This window comes from Orcinus orca, chromosome 8 (assembly GCF_937001465.1).
Source record: "Orcinus orca chromosome 8, mOrcOrc1.1, whole genome shotgun sequence".
NCBI classification, from domain to species: domain Eukaryota; kingdom Metazoa; phylum Chordata; class Mammalia; order Artiodactyla; family Delphinidae; genus Orcinus; species Orcinus orca.
Window position 1 is genome coordinate 97305093 of NC_064566.1, and position 22335 is coordinate 97327427.

At 51.4% G+C, this 22335-nt stretch overlaps 1 protein-coding gene across 15 annotated transcripts in view; it reads left to right on the forward strand.

Moving 5' to 3' along the window:
• Positions 1–22335, forward strand: part of GRIK4 (glutamate ionotropic receptor kainate type subunit 4) — a 448598-nt gene that overhangs the window by 412728 nt on the left and 13535 nt on the right. For 11 of the 15 annotated variants that reach the window (XM_033407330.2, XM_033407328.2, XM_033407327.2 and 8 more), the window contains 5 exons: positions 3030–3139; positions 6728–6901; positions 10522–10687; positions 12049–12274; positions 16239–16367. In XM_033407330.2, the coding sequence (XP_033263221.1) occupies positions 3030–3139; positions 6728–6901; positions 10522–10687; positions 12049–12274; positions 16239–16367 (805 nt within the window). Of the gene's footprint in view, positions 1–3029; positions 3140–6727; positions 6902–10521; positions 10688–12048; positions 14478–16238; positions 16370–22335 lie in introns of those variants that run through there. The other 4 variants (XR_007478718.1, XR_004477391.2, XR_004477392.2 and 1 more) reach the window with 3 other exon arrangements.

The following is a 22335-nucleotide window of genomic DNA, read 5'->3' on the forward strand; positions in this document are numbered from 1 at the left end:
CCGTGGGTCGCAGTTCTTCCATCTGTCAATATGGAGAACTGGGTACTGAAATCAAGAGAGCGTAGTGAAGCATTTTGAGTTCTTCAGAAGAAGAGCATCACTGTCATATACCCTTTGGGTTAAGGAAAATCTATTACTAGGAAGAAATGCCTGTGGCATGTGACGCCTGATTTGCCCCAAGCACCAGTACTCAGATGTCTTTGGGGAAGGAAGCAATCAAAAGCATCTGCATAGAATAAAAAAAAAAAAAGGTAGGCGGTCAGAGCGTTACAAGTAACATACTTCTCTTTGGCATCAGAAAAACAGCTTGGGCTCAGCCCAAGGCTAGGCTGTGCAAGCTCAGACCCAAATCTCAAATGACTGCCCATTCCTTGCTCTTCTGGTTGGCGTCAGTCAATCACAAGTGGAATCAGATGTTGCCTTGCCAACGTGACTGATATGTTTCCAATGGAGCTCTGTTTATGTCTTGATCCTTGTTTGTGTGATGTTCTATGTTTTATAACTTGAGTCTCCAGGAATTTTTCCCATGGCTGTGCATCATTTCTTATCACCCATAACCAAATATGGCAGCTTTAAATAGTGCTGTCATTTTCCTCAATTTCACTTGTTGTGATATAATCAGGTATAGATTTCTGACATTGAGCATCTAATGGGGTTTCAGATTCAGAAAGCTACAATGAAAGATTTTTTTCTCTTGGATATCTCTCAACTGGGAGACACAGAGTGAAATAGTCATGAGCGACAGGCGTAGAATTCATGTCCGTTTGCCCAGAGAAGCTCTGGGGGATAGAAGGACCCCAGGAGTGGCCCGTGCTAGTGATTTCTGCTGCAGAAGGTGTATATGCATCATGAGGGCCTTCTTCCCCCTTCTGGACTCACTCTGTGTCTTCCTTTGTCTGCCACTGGCTCTTAGGATGAAGACAAAAACATGGTTAGCCCGTGATGGACACAAGAATGACTAACTCGGGACTCTCATTCTGCTGCTCTTGAGTCCTTCTTCCTGTTAGAGAATTTACATAGTGATAGGACCAGACATACTTAAAGGGCCCACTCCCCATTTCTCTCCTGTTCCCTTGCTTACTGGGCTTTGTCCCTCAAGTTGTTTTATTTTCCCAGTCAATCGCATGAGTGTTCTGTGCAGCTCAAGCATGAATGCACATGAGGCGGAGTACTTGCAATTGGTATCAAAGGGCAGTTCCCTGGTCTCAGCCTTATTGGGAGAGAAAACCAGTTTCAGACAGACCACCCAAGGGGTCACTGTCACACTGATGAAGGGCCCAAGAACAGGTGCCCCACTGGCAGAGGATAAGCTTTGACTTCTTCACTCTGTACCCTCCGGACTGTGTCCCCAAATGGGAGTGTAAAAACTGTACTCCCAAGTGCTTTGGGAATTTGCCTACTGGCTTTCTGGGAAGGGATGGAAAGCCCACCAGAAGAGAAGTCGAAAATCACCCACGACTGGAGCCGTTCGAATACAAGGGGACCATGCAGCGTTGTCTCCCCCGCTCCTTAGATGCTGCACTGGGACAGCTATTGTTACCTAGAGTTTCTCAGCATGGGCTCCACGGTCTGGCTGTCCTTGGATAACGAAAGCCCAGAAAGCTGGTTGAGATCAGTACTGGCATAGGCAGCTGCCCTTTGTGTTTCTGGGGACCCCAGTGTAAAAGTGACATATACCTTGTTAGTGACAGTAGGCTGTGCCGTGACTCATATATACTTGAGCTCGAAAGTTTACATGTTTGTAGAACCCCTGAGCTTAATACTGATTTTCTGCCCTATCCATGGACTTCCTAGATTCCTGGAATCATAAAATCATATCATTTTCAATTTAGAATGGTCTTTAGGGAGCATCTAGTCCAGCGGTTTCATAGTAAATGGAAGAAGTAAGCCTGATGCAAGACCAAGGCAGCCGTGGGGAGCTGCAGAGAGGGGCCCTGTCTTGACTGGGCAGCCGCCACTCAGCTCCAGCTGGTTGAGAATTAGTCCCAGTGTTGCCAGATCGCCCATTTTTTAAGCCAGAAATCTGGATTTTTATGTGAAATCTCCCAATCATTTAATGTTGGCAATTAATCAAAATGGGTAAGCACTGCAGGTAAACAAACAAGTTGTCTGTGGGCTGCAGGTCACCAGGGTGTCACCTTTGATCTAGTCCAGCTCCACCGGAGGCTGAAGGGGGGTGTGCACTTGCCGGAGACCACACAGCTGAAGACTGGGACCAGGTTCTGGAACTCCTTCTCATTCTATCTCACTTTCCTACAGAAAATGCCCTGGAGCTTGGTCCTCAGCTCTCTGTTCCTGGCTCCATCCTTTGGCTCCCATGACTCTAGTCAAGCATGCCCCTGTGCTGGGGACAAACATTTTCCCCACAGCATCATGGTACAAGCCCTGGGCTTTGTGTCAGGAAGCGTGCATTTGAGTCCCAGCTCTTCCACTGATTAGCCCTATAACCTTGGACACATCTCTCGAGTGCCCTGGGCTTTGATTTCTTCCCTAATACAATAAAAATAAGAATCTGGGCCTCACAGCACCGGTTTGAGAAGGTCTCACTGTGCGTGAGATCACACTGCAAACAAATAAACCAAGGATGCCTGTCATATTAGCATCCTCACGAGAAAGAGGTTGAGTGTCTGAGTGGGGGGCTAGCGTTCCATCCACCACCGCAGACATCAACAGTTCAAAAGTGCTTCAGAGCCCAAACACACTGCCCCTGGAGGATGTGGGGACAGCACATAAGGGGCACTGAGGGCTGTTCTGCTTGCCCAGCACAGAGCCTCCTTCATCCTAGGAAGTAACGAGGGCCCCCGGCTGTTCTTTTGTTTCATCTTCTGAGATCAGGGCTGGGTAAGTGTTTCAGAGCAGCCCCCTCTACACCTTCAGCCCTGTGTCATTTAAACCAATCACCCATAACCCGAGGCAATGCAATCTGGGGCCAGACCCAGGTCACCATCCCCTCTGCCCTGCCCTGCCCTTCCCAAGGGTTGTGCTGACTGAATGTAGACGGTGAATCTTGTTTTTATTTCCATTTCCAGGGCCGCAGACCCGGCTATTTCTCCTTCCTGGACCCTTTTTCTCCTGGCGTCTGGCTCTTCATGCTTCTAGCCTATCTGGCCGTCAGCTGTGTCCTCTTCCTAGTGGCTCGGTACTCTCCTCTCCCCTTCCCTGTCCTCACACCGCCACCTCGTGTCCACCTCTGGGAACTGCATGGGAGGGGGTGGGGAGCCGCAGAACGGTGGGTTGAGAAGCCCTTGGTGCCAAACCAGAGGGACGGGAGAGGGACTCAGGACCTGAACCACCCTGCCCAGCTGTGGACCTGGCACTGCCCATCCATCCGTCTTTGCCCACATCCCCTACTATGCGCAGAGAAGACAGGCGAGCTTGTCCGCATTTGCTTCTGCGCCCCTGCCTCTTGCCCCTCTCGTTCCCCAGTCTCCAGCCCGCCTGCCTGTGTAGGAGCTTTGGGAGAGAGAGGAGGGGAGGAAGGTGGCAGGAAGATCACTCCGATTAAGTTCCGAGCCTTTGGCAGCCTGGGCATCCGTCCTTGCCAGGATCTGCTACAAAGTGCTGAATGACAAGAAGCAGAGCCTGCAAATCTGGAGTGGGGGACTGGAGGCCTCCTCTGCAGAGGGCCTGGCCCTTCCCCAGCCCGAGTCTGTCTGTGAAAGCACAGCTGCCTTGTTGAATGGGGACTGTGGAGGGCGGCTGGCAGCGGGGGGGCAGGACAGAGAGAAGCATTGGCAAGCAGTGCTGAGTTGAGACACATGGTCCAGATCAGGGGTTGGGGAGAGAAGCAGCGCCCCCGCCCCCGCCCCCGGAAACCAGAGACTGTCCCTGGGCCTACGGAAGAAGCCGAGGAGCATCCCAGCAAGAGGCACAGAGAGGGTTGTTTCTCTCTGAGGCTCGGTTGGACCAGCCTGGGCTTCAGGAGAGCCAGCTGACCCTCCAGAAGCAGAACAAGCTCTTGTGGCTCAGGGTCGTTCACTCAGATCCCCGATTCCCACCCAGCGCTCAGCTCACCACCCTGGAGGAGCTTCTAAAGGGCTGACAGTGGCTCTGGTCCAGCGGTCTCCTTTGCCTCGGGGCCACAGAAGCAGGGCCCGATGATTCTGTAGTGAACATTCCACCTCTGTGGGGTGGGGTCTTCCCCAAGAGCATGTCTATTCAGTGCTTGAGGGGAGACTGTGCTCCCTCCGGTTAGAAGATGGAGCCCCAAGGAACTGCGGGGTTCCAAACTCCAGGGCAGTTCCCAGCCTGCCCGAGAGGCATTGAATCACTCAGTCTGAGCCTCTTCCAGTGGAGATCAAAGCCAAGTTCAGGAAGTCCTCCCTGGCCCATGAGATCCAACCAAACAGGGAAAGGCCTCGCTTACAACCTGGTCGTCTTCAAAGGCTGCTGATGCTTTGGCACTCGGGCGCCACCGCCCCCCACCCCGGGCCTGTAGGCATTGCCACTGTCAAGTATCTGTCGTCCGTGTCGACTGGCGAGGCTTCCCCTCTGCACTTGGCCGCACTGCCTGCGGCTGCTCAAACGAAACTGTCTGCCTGAGTCCTGTCTCCGCTGCCCTGCAGTTCGCTCTTGCTCCCTTTGATTGAGCCCCTGTGTGTAGTAAGCCATGGCTCTCAGGTGACCTCGGAGGCCTGCAAATGGTCTTAGGGCTTGGTTACCAGACACACACACACACACACACACACACACACACACACACACACACACACACACACACACACACACACACACGGCTGCTTCACCACGCCTGCCACAGCCTGAAGCTTTTCAATCAGCCCTGGGGGCTTAAACAGCCCCTCTTCTCTGCCCTACACATACACACAAACACACACACACACAAACACACACACACATGCACACACTGCCCCCTAGGATCCAGAATTAACAAAAAGATTAACCAAGAAGAAACTGTACAAAAGGTCTGATCATACATCCTATATATACATATATCTATAATATCCTATATACGTAATATCTGAGCGTAGGGTAATCTGGCCCAAGGTAGTGGCTTTCAGACAGGGTTCCCCGAGCGTGGAGGCTCCTGGAAGTTTACAGAGACGTGGAGGGGCGATGTGAAGAGGCTGGACAGCCAGAGCTCTGGGACCTCAGCCCGTCTTCATTCAGACCAGCTCCAGACTTTTCTCTTATATATTGTACTTCCGGGTAAGATTTTAGAGGTGAAAAGATATTTGAAAACCACTGCTCTAAGGCAGCCGTTCCCAAGCCAGCTGATACCACAGTCACACAGGGAGCTTTAAAAAACTTGAATTTCTATGTCTGATCGTCTCCAGATCTCTAGGGATGGGGCCTGGAAATCTGTATTTTTGGAGCTCACTTCCAATGGCCCGTAGGCTTGGGAACCACCGAGGTGAGGCACCACGGGCACAAGCCAGCCCCGCAGGCCACGAAGAGAAGGGGCACATCTTGGGGCAGGGGCCAGCGATGGCACATTGGCCTTGTATTCGGGAACAGGCGGCAGCGATGGGAATGTGGGCCAGCCCTGCAGCATGGCACGTGCGCACTAGGCTGCAGGGAAGGCCGGGGATGATGGTAACACCCTGTGAAGAGGCAGACCTGCCCTGCTCGGCTCAGCACACGCCCAGACGCGTCTCTCACATCAGAGCTGGAAGGCTTTGTGTGGGAGACAGGCTGGGGCGGAAGAGGGAGAGCATGTGTCTGGTGGGCAGGAAGAAAGGGCATTAGAGGTACCGCTGGGAGAGAGAGGCCAGCGTGAGGCTGCGAGCGACAGCGGGGGGGAGCGCCACCCTTCTCAACCCCGTGTGCCCATCATGCTCAGCTGGGGAGCCCTAAAAATGCTGATATCCAGGCCTTACCTGGACAAATTAAATCAGAACCTCTGGGTGTGGAATCCAGGTATTGGCATTATTTCAGAAGTTCCCAGAGCTTCCCTGGTGGCGCAGTGGTTGAGTCCGCCTGCCGATGCAGGGGACACGGGTTCGTGCCCCGGTCCGGGAAGACCCCACATGCCGCAGAGCGGCTGGGCCTGTGAGCCATGGCCTCTGTGCCTGTGCGTCCAGAGCCTGTGCTCCGCAACGGGAGAGGCCACAACAGTGAGAGGCCCGCGTACCGCAAAAAAAAAAAAAAAAAAAAAAAAAAGCTCCCAGGTGAGTCTGAAACACAGACAAGGTTGAGAACCAGGGCCTGAGCCTGAGGGACCATCTGGGCCAGTGGTTCACAAAGTGTGGTCCCTGGACCAGTGGCATCCACATCAGCTAGGCACTTGCAGGTTCTAGGCCTCAACCCAATGCGCCGAATCAGACGCTTTTGCCGCCATCTGTGCTCTCCCAAGCCCTCCTGGTGATTCTGATGTCAGTTAAAGTTTGAGAATTACTACTCTAGGCCGACGGCTTTCAAGCCATGGCTCCGTGGGGCTGTAGGGTCTCTCTCTGGTCACTTTGGGGAACTGAAGGAGGCAGAACAAGCAATTCCCAGCCGTCTATTCTGTGACTTGATTTATTTTGAAAAAACTAAGATGTTTCTTTGATTAAAGAAAAACAGTTCCCAAACTGCCAACATAGTCCAACTTTCTCATTTTTCAGGGGGAACACCCAAGTCCCTTAGAGGGGAGGGGCTTAGCCAAGGCCACAGGCCAGCTACCAAGGTCTCGGGGCGAGGCCAGGCAGGGGAGCGCCCTCACACCCTCAGCACCCCTTCCTTCACGCCCATCCTCCGCAGCACTGGTATGTGTCCCTTTCTTTCACAGGTTGACGCCCTACGAGTGGTACACACCCCACCCGTGTGCCCAGGGCCGGTGCAACCTCCTGGTGAATCAGTACTCCCTCGGCAACAGCCTCTGGTTCCCGGTCGGGGGCTTCATGCAGCAGGGCTCCACCATCGCGCCTCGCGCCTTATCCACCCGCTGCGTCAGTGGCGTCTGGTAAGATCCTGGGTCCTCCGATGAGCCCTGATCCAGCTTCCGGTAGGCAGGAACCTCAGCTCTGCCCTAGGACAGCCTCTGCCAGCACAGAGGGTTTGGGGGCAGTGGCTGGGTGCGCTTTGTGCCATCTTTTCTCCTTCTCTGTTCTCTGACTTGGAGGTCTAGATGCAGAGGGGAGCTAAGGCAGGAAAGGAGACCGAGTGAGAAAATGCCTTGACGGCCCACAGCAAAGCAGTTATAACTTCCTGACCTGAAAACGACCAGAGGTTGAGAGGCAGGGCCTGTGAACACATATGCAGATTTATGCAAATGTAAGCATGTAGCAGGAAGTCCCTGCAGGAGAAATCCAAGCCCACGCCCCCTCCAGCAGCTTTCTGGAGCTTTGCCCCTCTGCACCTGGCTCTGGGGGCCCGCCAGACCCATCCACCTTAGCAGGTGTGGGAAAACGCAAGCTGTTAGTAGCTCGGAGTTGGACAGGACCTCAGGGAGCAAGTTGCCATCGTGGTCTACACGGACAGTCAGCCAGCCTCTTCCTGGAGCTCCCTTCTCCTCTTGGCAGGGCAAAAGGAACATGGTGGAATGATTTGATGTGTGGGAAAGTTCTCTGAAAATTTGGAAGTGCTACATAAATCACTGCTATTAGGCCACTATGGGGGGAAATGAAATACCGATGTAGTGTTGAAAGGCAAGTTTCCCATCCTCACTTAAAAACCCACTGTCAGGTTTGGTGTCACAGCTTATAGGACTTACAACCTTCATTCGCTCCTCTCCTTCTCAGCCCGTGTAAGCCAGAGGAAAAGGAAAGGGGCATGGGTGCTGGGGACAGTGTGGGATCTGGACAGTTACCTAGGAGCCACTGGACTGGGGCTGATGGGCAGGTGGAAGCACAGCTGGGACTGATACAGTAGGATTTAAACCCTTGGGGCAAGGTGTTCACCCATTATCAGGTTGTGCCCAGGAGTCACTGAGCGGATCACTGTGGAGAGCTGGGTCTCACGTTCCCTGGCAGAAAGGATGGTCTTGTCAGGCACAGCCACAGAGCTCCCTCAAAATCCAGGAAATCTGGGCAGAAACCCATAGATGAGAAGTCAGCGGCAGATTCTGATCCCTTTCTGCTTGGGCTTTCCCTTCCAGAGGTGCTTGTTCCCATGTGCTGCACGCAGGGCTCCATTGCCTGCTGCCTTCACCTGTCAGCTCCCACCCCGAGGAATTCCCTCCTCCAGCGAAAGTCTGCCCCGGTGCTGAGGGGAACCACCTGTCCTGCAGGCTGTTGGCTCAGCCCACTGGCTCAGCAGTGCTTTAAAGAGCTGGCCCCAGGTGGCTCGGTTATGCTGCTCCAGAGCGTCTGTGGAAGGGAGGCTCGGCCCTTCCCAGCCCGACCCAGGGGTGTTGGTGCGCCCCTCTGCCTCTTGGAATTCTTGGTTATAAAATCAGGGCCTCAGTTAGGTTGGCTCCCTGGGGAGTGGGAGGTCAGAAAACAGGGCCATCGTGGCCTACCGTGGCACCCTCACCCAGAGCAAGCAACGGAAAATGCCCCATTGCCGAGAATGCCAGCTTCACAGTGATAATGCCCCTTTCACCCAGGAGCAAGTCTCCACTGGCCCCTCTGGAGGGAGAGTGGGCATGATTTGCTTTGTCAGCAAAGGTGACGGGCTTGCAATGAGCTACTTACTCTCTCTGACCCGTCCTTTGTGACCAGTGGCAAAAGCAGCCACATGGCTGCCCAGGGTGGAACGGATGCCAGAGTGTAGCCATGGGGCTGGGGGAAGCTCCCCAGCCAGCTCTGAGGTCATGTCCACACCCAGGGCTCATTAACCCACAACAACGTGGCAGAGCAGCTTCCGAATGCACGCCTCCACCTGGGGACCACTCACCACCACCACCCCAGCCTCCTCTGGGGGAAGCTCATGAGAAACAACTTCCAAGAGACTGTAAGAGCCCAGGCAGGAGCAAGGAGAACAGGTTTTGCAGATGGAGGGACTCCTGGCCCTTACAGGTCACAAGTAGGAAAGGTGGACAAATGATTTTCATTGCATCTCTACATGTCTCTGTATCTCACACTCATCTCATCCTTTACAGATTATTAGTCACTAATGACATATTATCTCACCTGATCTCACAACACTCCAAAGACAGGTGAACCAGACATTATTATCCCCCATTTATTAGACAAGCAAACGAGCTCAGAGGAAGTGTGTGGCTTTTCCCCAAGGTCTCACAGGTGGAACTGGACAAAGCCAGAACTAAAACCAGATCCCTTACTGGTGATCTGGCTTGCGTGGATGCGCCCATCAAGTTGAGGGATGCCCCTGTTCCTTCACTCCTGGGAGGCAGCCTGAAGGAATTCTTGGACACGTGGCAAAGGGGACAATGGGACTTCCTGCTCTTGGAAATCCACCTGGAAGCTGCCGGCTGCTGCAGCCCCTGGCAAACACTATGCCTTGGTTGGCAATGTCTTCATACTGAGTGAAGCCTCATTAATTCAGACTCCACTGGTTCAGAATTTGGCGATTATCCAGCCTCAGTTGTGCTTACATATATCTTTGAACCCCTATAAACAAATGGATCAGGAAGCAGATCCACACTGCTGACCAGATGGTAGAAGTCTTGTTTAACCTACTTAAGTGAGCAAATTGGTTTTAATGACTTTAGCATGTATGCTGCCTGAGTTGCAAAACTATTCTAATTTTAAATAAGTCCGATCTGCCCAATAAAACAACCTTCCATTCTGAAATAGCACGACCATTGTAAAAGCATTTTTTTTTTCCGGTACGTGGGCCTCTCACTGTTGTGGCCCCTCCCTACGCGGAGCACAGGCTCCGGACGCACAGGCCCAGTGGCCATGGCTCACGGGCCCAGCCGCTCCGCGGCATGTGGGATCCTGCCGGAGCGGGGCACGAACCCGTGTCCCCTGCATCGGCAGGCAGACTCCCAACCACTGCGCCACCAGGGAAGCCCTAAAAGCATTTTCTAATTCCAACTTCTCAGCAGTCCGAAGGTGCTTTTCACCAGTTCATCTTGAAGAGTTTCTGCTGTTACAATTTGTAGAACTGGTTCTAGAATACAAATTTCTCAGGCACTTGGCCACGTGACTTTGCTTCTCTGAGCCTCGGTTTTCTCTTCTGTAAAATCAGGATAAGGTTTTCACCTCCCTGAGTTGTAGGGAGTACAGGAGATAGTGGGTGTGGCTCACACTAGGTACTCAGTACACGGCGATGCTGCTCTGAATGTCGGCTGCATCATGACGGGGCTGCGGGAGGCGTCCCAGGTCTAGCTCTGAACAGAGCCTCCAGGGCTGGCACCCTTAGCTCATTCACTAGCTCGTTACTCACCATCTCTCAAGCTGTCTCATGTTCATGGACACACTTCTTCTGAGTAGAAACCCAGTAATCACCTCCTTTAGGAAATAAGAGAAAGAAAACCACTGTCTTCTTCTAGGCCACCCTCCCAAGCCGTTCGTTTCTGTTGACATCAGATGCCCTGCCTCCTCTCTCTTCCCCCACTAGGCCCCTCAGAAGAGGGCCACCTGGTCTCTCCCGTGTCGCAGCAGGACTGGGGATGGGGTTTAAGACTCCTGGGCTGCCCCGGCAATGATGACGTCTCGGTCTTTTCCTACCTAGGTGGGCGTTCACGCTGATCATCATCTCATCCTACACAGCCAACCTGGCAGCCTTCCTGACCGTGCAGCGCATGGATGTGCCCATTGAGTCGGTGGACGACCTGGCGGACCAGACCGCCATCGAGTATGGCACGATTCACGGAGGCTCCAGCATGACCTTCTTCCAAGTAAACCCACATGGTTGCTCACCAGCGTCAGGAATCGGGCAGGATAAAGTGGAGATGTCTGTCCACTGGAGATAAAAACACCTTGCCTCATCCCATCACCCCTTTTGAACACCTCGTTTGGAGGTTCTCCTGGGGCTCATTTTTCCCCTGCTCCCCCAAATACCCATGGAACCAGGTCCCCACAGCACTTGGGTTAATATCAGCCTTGTCCCAAAGTGTTATACATGAACGGTTAGCGCTCCTTGAGACGATTTTAGTGGTAGAACTATTTTTTAATTGCAGTGGTTTCATATTTATTGTAATGAGTATTAGAAAAAAATATGCAGTGACTCTAACCTGTACTTTTATTTCTATTTCTGCACAAGATGAGGCTAACGTAGGCATTTACATTTTTTAAGTAGGCTACATTTTATAAGTAGTGCTTAGACAAAGCAAGATTGGAGTAATACACAAATGACTAACATGTAAGGAAATTTAGATTAAGCCCAGCTGGTTTCATTGATCCCAGACTAGATAGATCTCAGATCAGGACCCTTTTGGCTTCTCCGAGGTTCCCTTGCAAGGCTCAGGAGCCGGCCCTGCCACCATGGTGTGTCAGCTGGCAGGCTACCAAGGCAGGCAGAGCCGGGCCAGACATAGGAGTAGTTTGCATTTGCTTCAGCCTCTCTAGGGAAGCAGATTCCCCTGGAGTCAGTGAGTGTCTATCCAACCTGTGACCCAAGAAGTTCATTATCACACTAAATGAGTCCAAGGCCTTCAGTTTTCTGTTTCCCATACAAGTCTCAGGGGTACTGGCACAGGGACCAGTGAAGACATCATGCAGACACAGGGTTTGGCTAGACCCCCAGAATTCTCTCAGTCTTGTTATTATTTGTAAACTAGAAGCCAACATTGGATATGTGATTGACGGATTAGTTTAGGGTTGATAGAGAAGAGCCGGCACTGCTCCTTCAGATGACGTCTCTTAAAAGTCCAGAATGAACCTGAGTTTGCTGCCTCTGCGCTGAAGGACAGTAGAGGACACAGCCAGAATTTCCATTCTCACTTTGGTCAGAACATGGAGGTTGGCAATGGAAGATGGGTGGATGAAGCAGAACCAATGATCGAAGCAGTAGGCAGAGTTTACACACCTTCAGACCCTGTTCCTTCTTTGTCTTTGTAAAAGGTATCAAAGGCACAACACTCTCCTCCTGCCATTCAGCAGTGACGTTGTGAGATGAAAGGGAACAGGTTTTTGAGTATAAGGAAGGGACTGGGGAGCAGAAGGGCCAGAATTTTAGGGGCCACTTGGATGCCCTCCCTTTCCAGGCCGCCATCTCCTTTCTCTTTCCTCAACCTGCTTCCTTGCGTTCTTTTCCCAGAATTCCCGCTATCAGACCTACCAGCGCATGTGGAATTACATGTACTCCAAGCAGCCGAGTGTGTTCGTGAAGAGCACGGAGGAGGGGATCGCCAGGGTGTTGAATTCCAACTACGCCTTCCTTCTGGAATCCACCATGAATGAGTACTATCGGCAGCGCAACTGCAACCTCACTCAGATTGGGGGCCTGCTGGACACCAAGGGCTATGGGATTGGCATGCCAGTCGGTATGCAGGAGAGGAACAGCCTCTTCGGGTAGCTCCACCCAGGCAGGCTCAGGGTAGCTCAAACCGTCAAATGCAGCCTTGAAGTCAACAGCCCCTGTTTCTAGAACTAGGTTCACAGTGACTTGAGATGGGCATTCTTAAGGTTTTTAAAAAAAGCCAATCCACGTCCTTCCAAGTCATCAGGGATTAGTACCCAGTCCTTTATTATGGAAGGGCTAATTGATTAGTTATTAATAGATTAATTATTAAAGGGCACATGGATGCCCTTGGTGTATTCCACACCACACAGCTAGCTTGTGAGATCTGAGTTCCCCAGCCAGGGATTGAACCCAGGCCCTGGGCAGTGAAAGCATCGAGTCCTGCCCTTTGGCCATTTCTCTGATGTCCGACATCTCTACTAGCAGTGGAAAGGAGATGGAAGAGATGGTAGGACTCAAGTGAATTAATTTTGCTATTAGTGTCCCCGGTGAGAGGTTTACTGTGAAAGGGGACTGATGTGATCGGAGGAGATGGCTTTCACATCATCTGTGGATCTCACTGGTCCGTCTGCTCTGGGTCAGAGCAGGTAGCTGAGAGTGGGCAGGAAAGCTCTGGCATCCACCTTGCTGACTGCGCCGTCGGTTTGTTATAGGAAGGTAGAGATGCTTGGCTTCCAGAAAGGTATCCCAGCTGTGCCTTGTAATGAATATCCCTGCTTTAGGCCTTCCCCTGCTGATGGTTCCTCTATCAGAAGGTGAGGGGGAGCACGTGTGTGACTTTGTGACTGTGGAGGAGGTCTGGAAATGTCCCCCAGTGTTTCAGACATGTACCCTTCCCACACACACCATGGAGAGCCACATTGTATAGGGCTGTCCTTTTCCAAGTCTGTCCTCATGCAAGGTTGTCCTGAAACCAAGCAGCCGGGGAAGAAGCAGGAATGGAGGAAATCATCTCATGTGGGGAAATTGGTGCACAGGATGTGCATCTTTGTTGGTATGTTATGCACCACTTCTCTCCCTTTTGATTTTTGAAGTGTAGTTGATTTACAATGTTGTGTTAGTTTCAGGTGTAAGTTAGTTTCAGGAAAGTGTTTCAGGTATATATCTATTCTTTTTCAGATTCTTTTCCCTTACAGGTTATTACAAAATATTGAGTATAGTCCCCTGTGCTATACAGTAGGTCCTTGTTGGTTGTCTATTGTATATATAGTAGTGTCACACCCCTTCTCTTGATCGGTACCTAACTCAGAGCTCTATAAATTATAGGCCTCCCTTATACCTGTGTCGTGTGAAGGGCATGGGATGGAGTCAGGCAGATCTGGGAGTGCACCCTGCTTCCTGGCTGTGGGGCCTTGGATAGGTTAGTTAACCTCTCAGAGTCTCAATTATCGCATTTTTAAATTCAGGTTTCTAATATGTACCTCAGAGGGTTGTTACAAAGGTTAAACTGAATAATCTGGCCTCACCACAGTGTTTCATCACACTTAGCCTGTTCGGGGGAACATTAGTGCCCTCCCCACATTTTCCAATGTTCCCTCTGTTATTTGATAAAAGCAGATGACTTCTTCAAGACTGATCAGAAACCAAGCCCATGAATATAGGCAATAATATGGTTCACGCTTGAACTCTGTCATTTCTGACCCTAGTAGTTCTGTAAACCGGAAGCCTCACTCAGGGCACCTGCATACCCTCCCCTTAGCATCATATTTCATTGATTTCATTAATAATACAGATTATGGGCCCCTTTGAGACATTTACTGGTTGACGTTGTGTTTCAAGATGGTGGAGGGAAGCACAAAATGAACCTAAGGTGCACCTGGAAATACTCTAGCAATTTAATCAATTTAACTGAACTGTCAAGTGCTTCAAAAGTTTTCATGGCACAAACCTGTAGAGTTGGCATAAAGCAGACTGACTCTAGAAATTCTCATCAATAACCAAGGAAAAGGGGAGGCAAATGCATTGGTTCTGTGTCTGAGGTGATGCTGTTTCCATATGTGTTATCTTAGTCTTATCCCACCTGCAGGGGAGATGTGGTTCTTCCCATTCTAGAGGAGAGAACTGAGATTCAGAGCTGATAAGTTACTTGTCCAAGGTCACAGAATAAGTGGAGAGAAAAGCTGTGCTTGAGCCTAGGGGGCCTATCTCCAAATCCAGCATTTCACCTCTCAGACCGTGTTGCCAAACGGGTCCACCAGCTCGACAGGACAGGATAGATGGGGAAGGTGAGCTATGGGTTAGCCCAGGTTCTTAGATCAGGCTGGGGAGAGCATTAGTCGATTGATGGGACAGAATTTAGGTCCAGGAAAGATGAGCATGTGTGTCCTTCTTAAGTGGAAAGTAAGGGTGTAACTATGGAATAAGCAGTGTGGTTAGACCCAGGAAGATGACGAGAAACAGAACAAGGAATGAGATGGAAAATTAGTCGGCTAGTTTAGGAGCAAAGTGGGCAAACATGGAGTAAGCAGAATAATCCTTTCATTGGGCCCTTGGTGTGCTATTGAGATTGGGTTGAAGATGCCTCGAAAACTGCTTGAAATGCCTTGTTGGCTGGATACTTGTCTCTAAGCCTGGAATAGTCATTAGTCTCACCACCTAACACCATCTGTTAGGTCCAGTAGCCATTCACTTCAAATGTGTGTTAAGCACCTGCTATATAATATATGAGGTGCTGTTGGCATTCACCCAGATCACATTCAGCACTGCAGGCCTGGGGTTTGAATGCCCAAGGGTTGTTGCATCTGTAGCAGGGAAGGTTCTGTCTATGGAGTCATGGGCTGTTAGAGTGCTAAGAGATCTGGGAGCTGATCTAGTTCCTTACCTGTCAAAGTGCAGCCCATGGCCCAGCGGCAGGGCACCGCCTTGGAACTTGTGAGAAATGCAAAATCTCAGCCCCCACCCCCAGACCCACTGAATTAGAGTCTGCAGGTCGACAAGATCCCCGGGGGATTCCTGTGTGCATGAAAGTTTGAGAGCAGGAATCTATTTGTTCCAGCTTTTGCCTGTATCCTGCAACAAAGCCCTTTTCCCTGGGGCGTCTGTCCACATCAGGCCTTTACAGAGCTTGGACAAGAAAACTGAGCAGCTTAGTTCATTTCCAGCCTCCTGGCAGCTTTTTCTTAATGATTTTTCTTAATAATTTCAGGCCTTAGCCTGTGCTGGGGCATCGAGCTTTCCACGGTTTCATTTAAGCCTGTTTTTGTGATTAAACCTACATTCCAGAACCAAAGCTCCTTGACCATACCCCATACGAAAAATGTAAAAAGAATTGCACTCAACAGAGCCTTCTGTCTGAGGAGGGAGAGAGGAGCGATGTAAACGGAGTAGTGGACGGGGCCAGGGGTTCTGGGGCACCCAGCAGGCAGCTGTGCGGGAAAGGGGGTGCCCCAGACCGATTCTCCACACAGATGGAAGAGAGGAAGCTTCCACCTCGCTCCGGGTGGCCCTTTTCTCATTGGTGGCCGCTCCGGGTAAACAGTTGTCGGGTGTAATGTAGTGAGAGTTACAAACGGCAGAGAAACTAATTTCTATAAAGTAGAAAATAGGCAACTGATTGCGAGGTTTGTGTCACGAAGATTTCCCTCCTCGGCCTCCCAGGGGCAGGCGGACCGGGAGCTTTGCAACCAGCTTCCCGCGTGCTGGTGGGAGGTGGGTTCACCCAGGTAGAAAGTGTTGGCGCCTGGGTGGGGAGGTGGGCGGCACAGCTGCCCGGAAGGCTGTCACTTGACCCATGCTGGGGTCTTGGCCGTGGGCTGGGCGTGCCAGTCAGCGTGGAGAGAAGGAAAGTAGAAACGCCTGGTGCCCTGCATGGCGCGGAGAGTCCTCAGTCTGAGCCAGTAGAGAGCTGTGCTCCTGCGGGGGGACCCCTGTCCCTCCCCTCCTATGTTATGTGGGCAGGGTGGCAGGGAGGTTTGCCGGGGAGGGAGCAGAGAGATGCAGACGGGGGCGCTCACGTCCTGTGTTCCGGGCTCTCCTGTGACCCACAGGCTCCGTCTTCCGGGACGAGTTTGATCTGGCCATTCTCCAGTTGCAGGAGAACAACCGTCTGGAAATTCTGAAGCGCAAGTGGTGGGAAGGGGGCAAGTGCCCCAAGGAGGAAGACCACAGAGCCAAAGGTAAGGGTGGCCAGGGCCTCCCCTCCTGCCTGGAGGACCAGAGCTGCTCGTGTGGCGTCCAAATTCCAAGTAACGTCAGGTTGAGGACAAGCCTCGGAAGGAGCTGAAGGCCGGGCTGGGACTGGCTGGGCTCATCCCTGTCCCAGGGTCTTGGGCTTACTGTGCGGCATCCACTCCCGCCCGCTCCCGAGTCCTAGAGATGCCACCCCTGCCACGCTTCCTGAGTCCAGCCACTTCTGCGCCAGCACCACCTCTTCCCATGGCCCAGGCCACCAGCACCCCACAGTCATACGATTACAACAGCCTGGGCTCCTTTTCCCATGCTGGCACCTCTGCACTGTTCTCTCCACCAGAAGCCAGGGTGATTCTTTGTAAGACGCACGTAAGGTTGCAGCCTTGGCCTGCGCAAACCTTCCAATGGCTTCCCGTCTCACTCAGAATCAAATCCGAGCTTTCTATGGCCTCCCGACCCTTCCTGATCTGTTTTCCCCTTTTCTTCCTGTTCCCCAAGCCTCCCAGCCCCCTCCCACCTCGGGGTCTGCACACTGTTCCCTCAGAAGGTCCCTCAGAGAGGCCTTCCCTCCCCACGCCACACATCTCTCCCCTTCCCTTGGGCTCTGCTTTTCAGAGCTTATCACTACCTGATAGTATAGTTTCTATTCATTTGTTTACTTTCTGCCTTTCCGACTAGAATGTAAGTTCCATGAGGGCAGGGTTTGTCTTCCTTACAGGGCTGTCCACAGGGCGTGGCACATGGATATTTTATTGAATGAATGATAAATACGGCTGGATAGAAAGCAGTCCCTGACTGACGTGTAGTTGAAGAGTGTCGAGGGTCCCTGAACACCCAGCATTTTCTATAGGGGGAACATATCCAGGATAGTCTCGGGGTACATCTGTTGTAGATCTGTGAATGCCTGTTAGTTATTTTTAGAATGCCCTTTCATTTTCAAAGTGTCCAGGCTTGGGCAGTAAATCATATGTCACCCCAGTAATCTACTGCAGCCTTGCTAAAATATGCAGCCAATTTCCCTATGCACACTCGCCCCTGGGGAGGCAGCTGGGGAGTAAAATGAACGATGCTACGTGCTTCCCTCTCTGCTCAGCGTGAGTGATTATCCGGGATGAGACAGTCAGGGAATGACTTTGTGTTTCTAAGGGTCTCCCTGTGCCTCTTGATCCTTTGAGGAGAGGGCTCAGGAATGTGGACCTACAGGGACAAGCCCTTTGTCGTTTGGAGGAAATGCTGCCCCTTCCTTTGCAGGAACTGTGGGAGGCCACACCATTCTTGGCTCTCCACTCCCCAAAGGTCAAAGGTGGAGGAGACTGACTGTTTGTTCAGAGAAAAAAAGAAATGGGGGAGGTACAGAGAAAAGTATCAGAAAACTTTCGTGGATTTGAAAGAATGCACTAGATGTTGAAGACGCCCAGGACCAGTATAGGAAAGGAAACGGGGAGCGGGACATTGCAGGCAAGAAACACCTTGGGGAGGATGCAGAGGCAGAAATCGGTGCAGCGGGCAGGGCTGTGAGTGGGGACCGCAGGTGGTGTGGGTGTGAGAAGAAAGATTCCCGTGGGGAGATCTGGGCTGCCTAGACGGTTCGAACCCGGGAAGGTGTGGATGGCAGGATGTGCCTCCACTGCCCCCTCCCCAGAAAAAGACTCATGGATTGAAAGCAGTCTGAATCTGACTGGGCCCGAAAAGTCAAAGTAAAGTGAGATTGTTGGTAAGATAATATATGTCCGTGTTTTTCTGTGGGAACAATGAACTTCAGAGTGGCGGGAAGGAGCGCCATCTTACCAAGGAGATGGAGGGAAACAGTAGTGGCTTTTGATCTGGAGTAATTTAAAATTTAGGGTTGGCCGAAAAGTTCATTTGGGTTGTTCCATAACATCTTACGGAAAAACCTGAACGAACCCAATAGAAACAGAGAGGTGGACCTGGGACCCAGAGTGAAACAGGAGAAATGTCCAGGTTTCTGTTGCCCTAGAAGCCCCTGGTCGCCCTCCAGCTGCCCCTCCCCACAGTGGGTCGGGTGCCTTCCATGATTTTGGACGGAGCCCTCAACACACTACGTTACAACACTTGGTTTCCTCTGCCTGGGTGATGGCACCTTAGATGTGGACCCGTGTCACCCGCTTCTGTGTCCCTGGCCTCCCTACAGAGCCTGGCACATAGTAGGGGCTCTGTGGGATGTGTGATTAAAGCCACTGACCGGTAGCTGTCAAAAGCCACCAATTACTGTCCTCCTGGGCCACACTAAGGTGGCAAATGAAACTGTGCTATGATGCTTTCGCGAGTAACCTTCACGCTCACAGCTCTCTACTCCTTTGAGTTGTTCCTGCCTCTGAACAGCTGTCTGAACATATGCGGGGATGCAGGGATGCTGGAGATGCGGGAGGCCGGCGCAAAACAGGGGGTGGGCAAGAGCAAGGGCTCAGAGGGGTGCAGGGAACCCACCGGCCCCCCACCGGCCCCCCGCTGCCACCTCTGTCTGCTCCGGGCCTCCCGCCTCTTTTCCTTACCACTAGTTGTGGATCTCCTGGCTTTCCTTTCTTTTATAAACCTGACCCTATTTGATCTCTTTGAGCCTGTTTCCCCTCGAGACTCACTACTGAGTTGATCCCAACTGTCCAGTTTCCCCTCTCATTCTTGACTCCTAAGCCCAGCCACAGGACCTTCCCCTTTGTGCCCCTATTTCTTTGTGTTTATTTTCACTGCTAATCTATAGAGAAACAGTTGGAGGGCAGCAGATTGACAAGGATGGGGAAGACGACACAGGAGCTGGGACCTTACAGTTTTCACTCAGGGACCTCAATTTAGATTGTCTCTCTCTCCCATTAGAGATTTCACCCGAAGTCCAATGGGCTCCCCCGCGCCCCACTCTAAGAATGGGGCTCACATATTTCCCTCCTGCCCACCTATTTGTTCTGCTGACAGCCGCTAGGTTGGTTCTCTCCCCTGAGGCAGTGTAGACAGGGTTCCAGGTCACAGGCACTGGGTCAAATGGACTCCACTCCATAAATGGCCTTGTTAGATACACTGGGAAGCATCTTTAAGCCTCCGTTTCCTCCTCTGGAGAATAGAACTAGAAATAATCATGCCACCTCCCCGGGCTATTGTGAAGACTGAACTAGATAAACCATGTTAAACGCTCAGCAAAGCGCTGGCGCAAAGGAAATGAGAACCGATTTTATTCTAAAATCTAGGCCTAAAGAAGAAATTGAGGTCTGAATAGTACCCACAGCCACGAGTGCGCCCGTCCACTCCATGTTCCTCAAGGCTACATAGCTTTTCTCAGATGAACACTCAGGGCATTGGTTTGTCTGGTGATAGTTGTCCCCCATGGACTATGAAAATCTCAAGTGCAGGGTCTGTGTCTTATTTATTTTTCTATCCCAGTGACCAGCATATCATTTGACATTTCAGCCGTATTTGATGAAAGGATGAACAAGTAACGAATGAATGGGCAATCATCTCAAGAACATCCAGACTGGTCCTACTTTTTAAGTCTTCTTTCCCCCAAACAGGAGCCCTGACACCCCATGTAGACCACTGTGTATCAGGCACTGTGCTGGGCTCTGAGAGTATGAAAAACAATGAGACATGGCCCTGCCCTCAAGGGGTTTAAAGAGAGGCACAGATTATCACTATAATGGTTGCACTGTAGGAATGCTTTCATAGAGCTGGACAGAAAGTGTTGTGAAGCCCAGAGAACAAAGTGATTAATTCTGCACAATAGTCGGGGAAGGTTTACAGAGACGTTGGGCCAGGATGCATTCATTAGGAGTCACAGCTTTAGGAAGGTTGTGGAACAGAGTTGTCACACTCAGACATTGGTTTGGATAAGTAGGATGAGGTTGGAGTTAAGAAGGCATTGAAAACAAGGTCAAGGCATATGGATAGCAAACCAGTATGTCCCAAACTTTCCCAGGGAAAGAATAGCAGAGGGCCCTGAGTATGCATGTTTGGGGATCTGGGGACAGAGTCTAAAGCAGCCCAGCATGTTTGGAATTTCCTCTTCTGTTTTGTCCTAAAAACACATGTGAATTTTGCATCTGACAATGTAATAGGGGCATGTTTATGTAATAGAAAAATGCTTTTCACTCCTAGACTCTAAGTAAAATCAGTATCCCAGGAAGATGCCCTGTACACACCCCAGAGCTTTGCATATGCCTTGGCACACTAACAGCACAGTGGACCGAGTTGGAGACATTGGTGGAAGACCTCAAAGGTTCTGGAGTGAGATGTGGCCTCAGGAAAGCAGGTGCTGTGGATGGAATTCTGAGCTGTCGGTGGCATTCATGGTCCCAGGGCACAGTCATTGCCTCGGGAAGAACGGAGTCCAGTTATTGGCTTTAAGTTCCAAAAGAAGTTGTTCCAACTCAGCAGAGACAATGTTCTTAGAAGTCACGGTTTTTGATTTGCTAAAAAAGTATCACTATTTTGGAATACAGAAGGCCAGTACCTGAAGGAAGCTTTGCATAAAGCTAACACTAGAAGTTCAAAGAGCCAGGCCACCCAGTCTGCGAACCAGATAAAAAGATGCAGACCAGGAAAGGATATGTTAGAATGTGGCAGGTTCCTGAGAAGGAGCCTTGTGCCCTGCTGGGAGGGGGAGAGTGCCAGAGAGAACTCCTAGATTCATTGGGGATACCAAGAGGTAAAGAGATTTTTGCTTACTTCTGGAGTTTGGCATGCCCCATAAATACGTGTCACGCCACGGTGGAGTGGGTGCGTGAGAGATGGCACATGGGGACCCAGGGCAGAGAGGTCCCAGGGACAGATCTGCATTTTCTGGGGCCCCAGACAAGGATATTGGAATTCTAAGAGGAATCTGGCATTAGGATGGGACATCTAACCCCACCCCCATGACACATTATCTCCTTCCCAGCCCCAGACCTGAAATACATCCAGGAGTGAAGGGGGAACAGAGAAAACACCGTATTTAACTGAATGTAAATCTGAAATTTAAAGTTTTGTTTTGTTTTTTTTTTTTTTTTTTGCGGTACGCGGGCCTCTCACTGTTGTGGCCTCTCCCATTGCGGAGCACAGGCTCCGGACGCGCAGGCTCAGCGGCCATGGCTCACGGGCCCAGCCGCTCCGCAGCACGTGGGATCTTCCCAGACCGGGGCACGAACCCGTGTCCCCTGCATCGGCAGGCGGACTCTCAACCACTGCGCCACCAGGGAAGCCCCTGAAATTTAAACATAAAGAAATCGCTACATTTTTGGCGATCAGGTGGAAACGGGAGTTTGAGGTAGATGTTAGGTACCTTTATAGGAAAATTAAACTGTTGTTTTTGCAGAGTGGTTGGCTTGGGATATTCTTCCCCATTCTACAGAATTTTAGGAAGACTCGTCTGACAGCAGAGCTCAGGATGGATGGAGAGGAGACACAGGGAAAGCAGGCTCCCAGCGAAGATGGAAAGGACCGATCAGGAGGCTTCGTTCCACTCTGCACTGGGAGACCGAATGTTCCCTGGCACGGAGAAGGGAACTGAGCAGATGAAGAGGGAAGATAAACAGTGGAAGACATCCTGCCCAGGTCCCACGTGCTTCGGAAAATGCTAGGGTTCTACCAACCAGCCGATGTTAACTTGCCTTCATGCGGTCGTCCTTGGGAATGAGAGGGGGAGCTGTATTAATAAGTGGTGATGTCCAAGAGGGGTCTGTCTGGGAGATACTGCGCAAATCACCGTAAGAACCAGGGCTTCGGCTCCCAGCCCAGCCGCAGCAGCTAGTGCCAGTTTAATGCAGTGGCCCCATTTCTGCCATGGCTGAGACCCAAACAGACTATTACTCAGAGAGACTAAAAGGCTTCCTGGCTGAATGAAAGTCCACGTGACCTCCCCCAAGCCAGGCCAGAAGCACTAGCCTGGAAGGAACAGAGCCACTGCTTGGTCTCCCTGTGACAAATTAGCCATCGAACTTCCGGAATAAAACTCACTGCTCGAGAGACACCCCC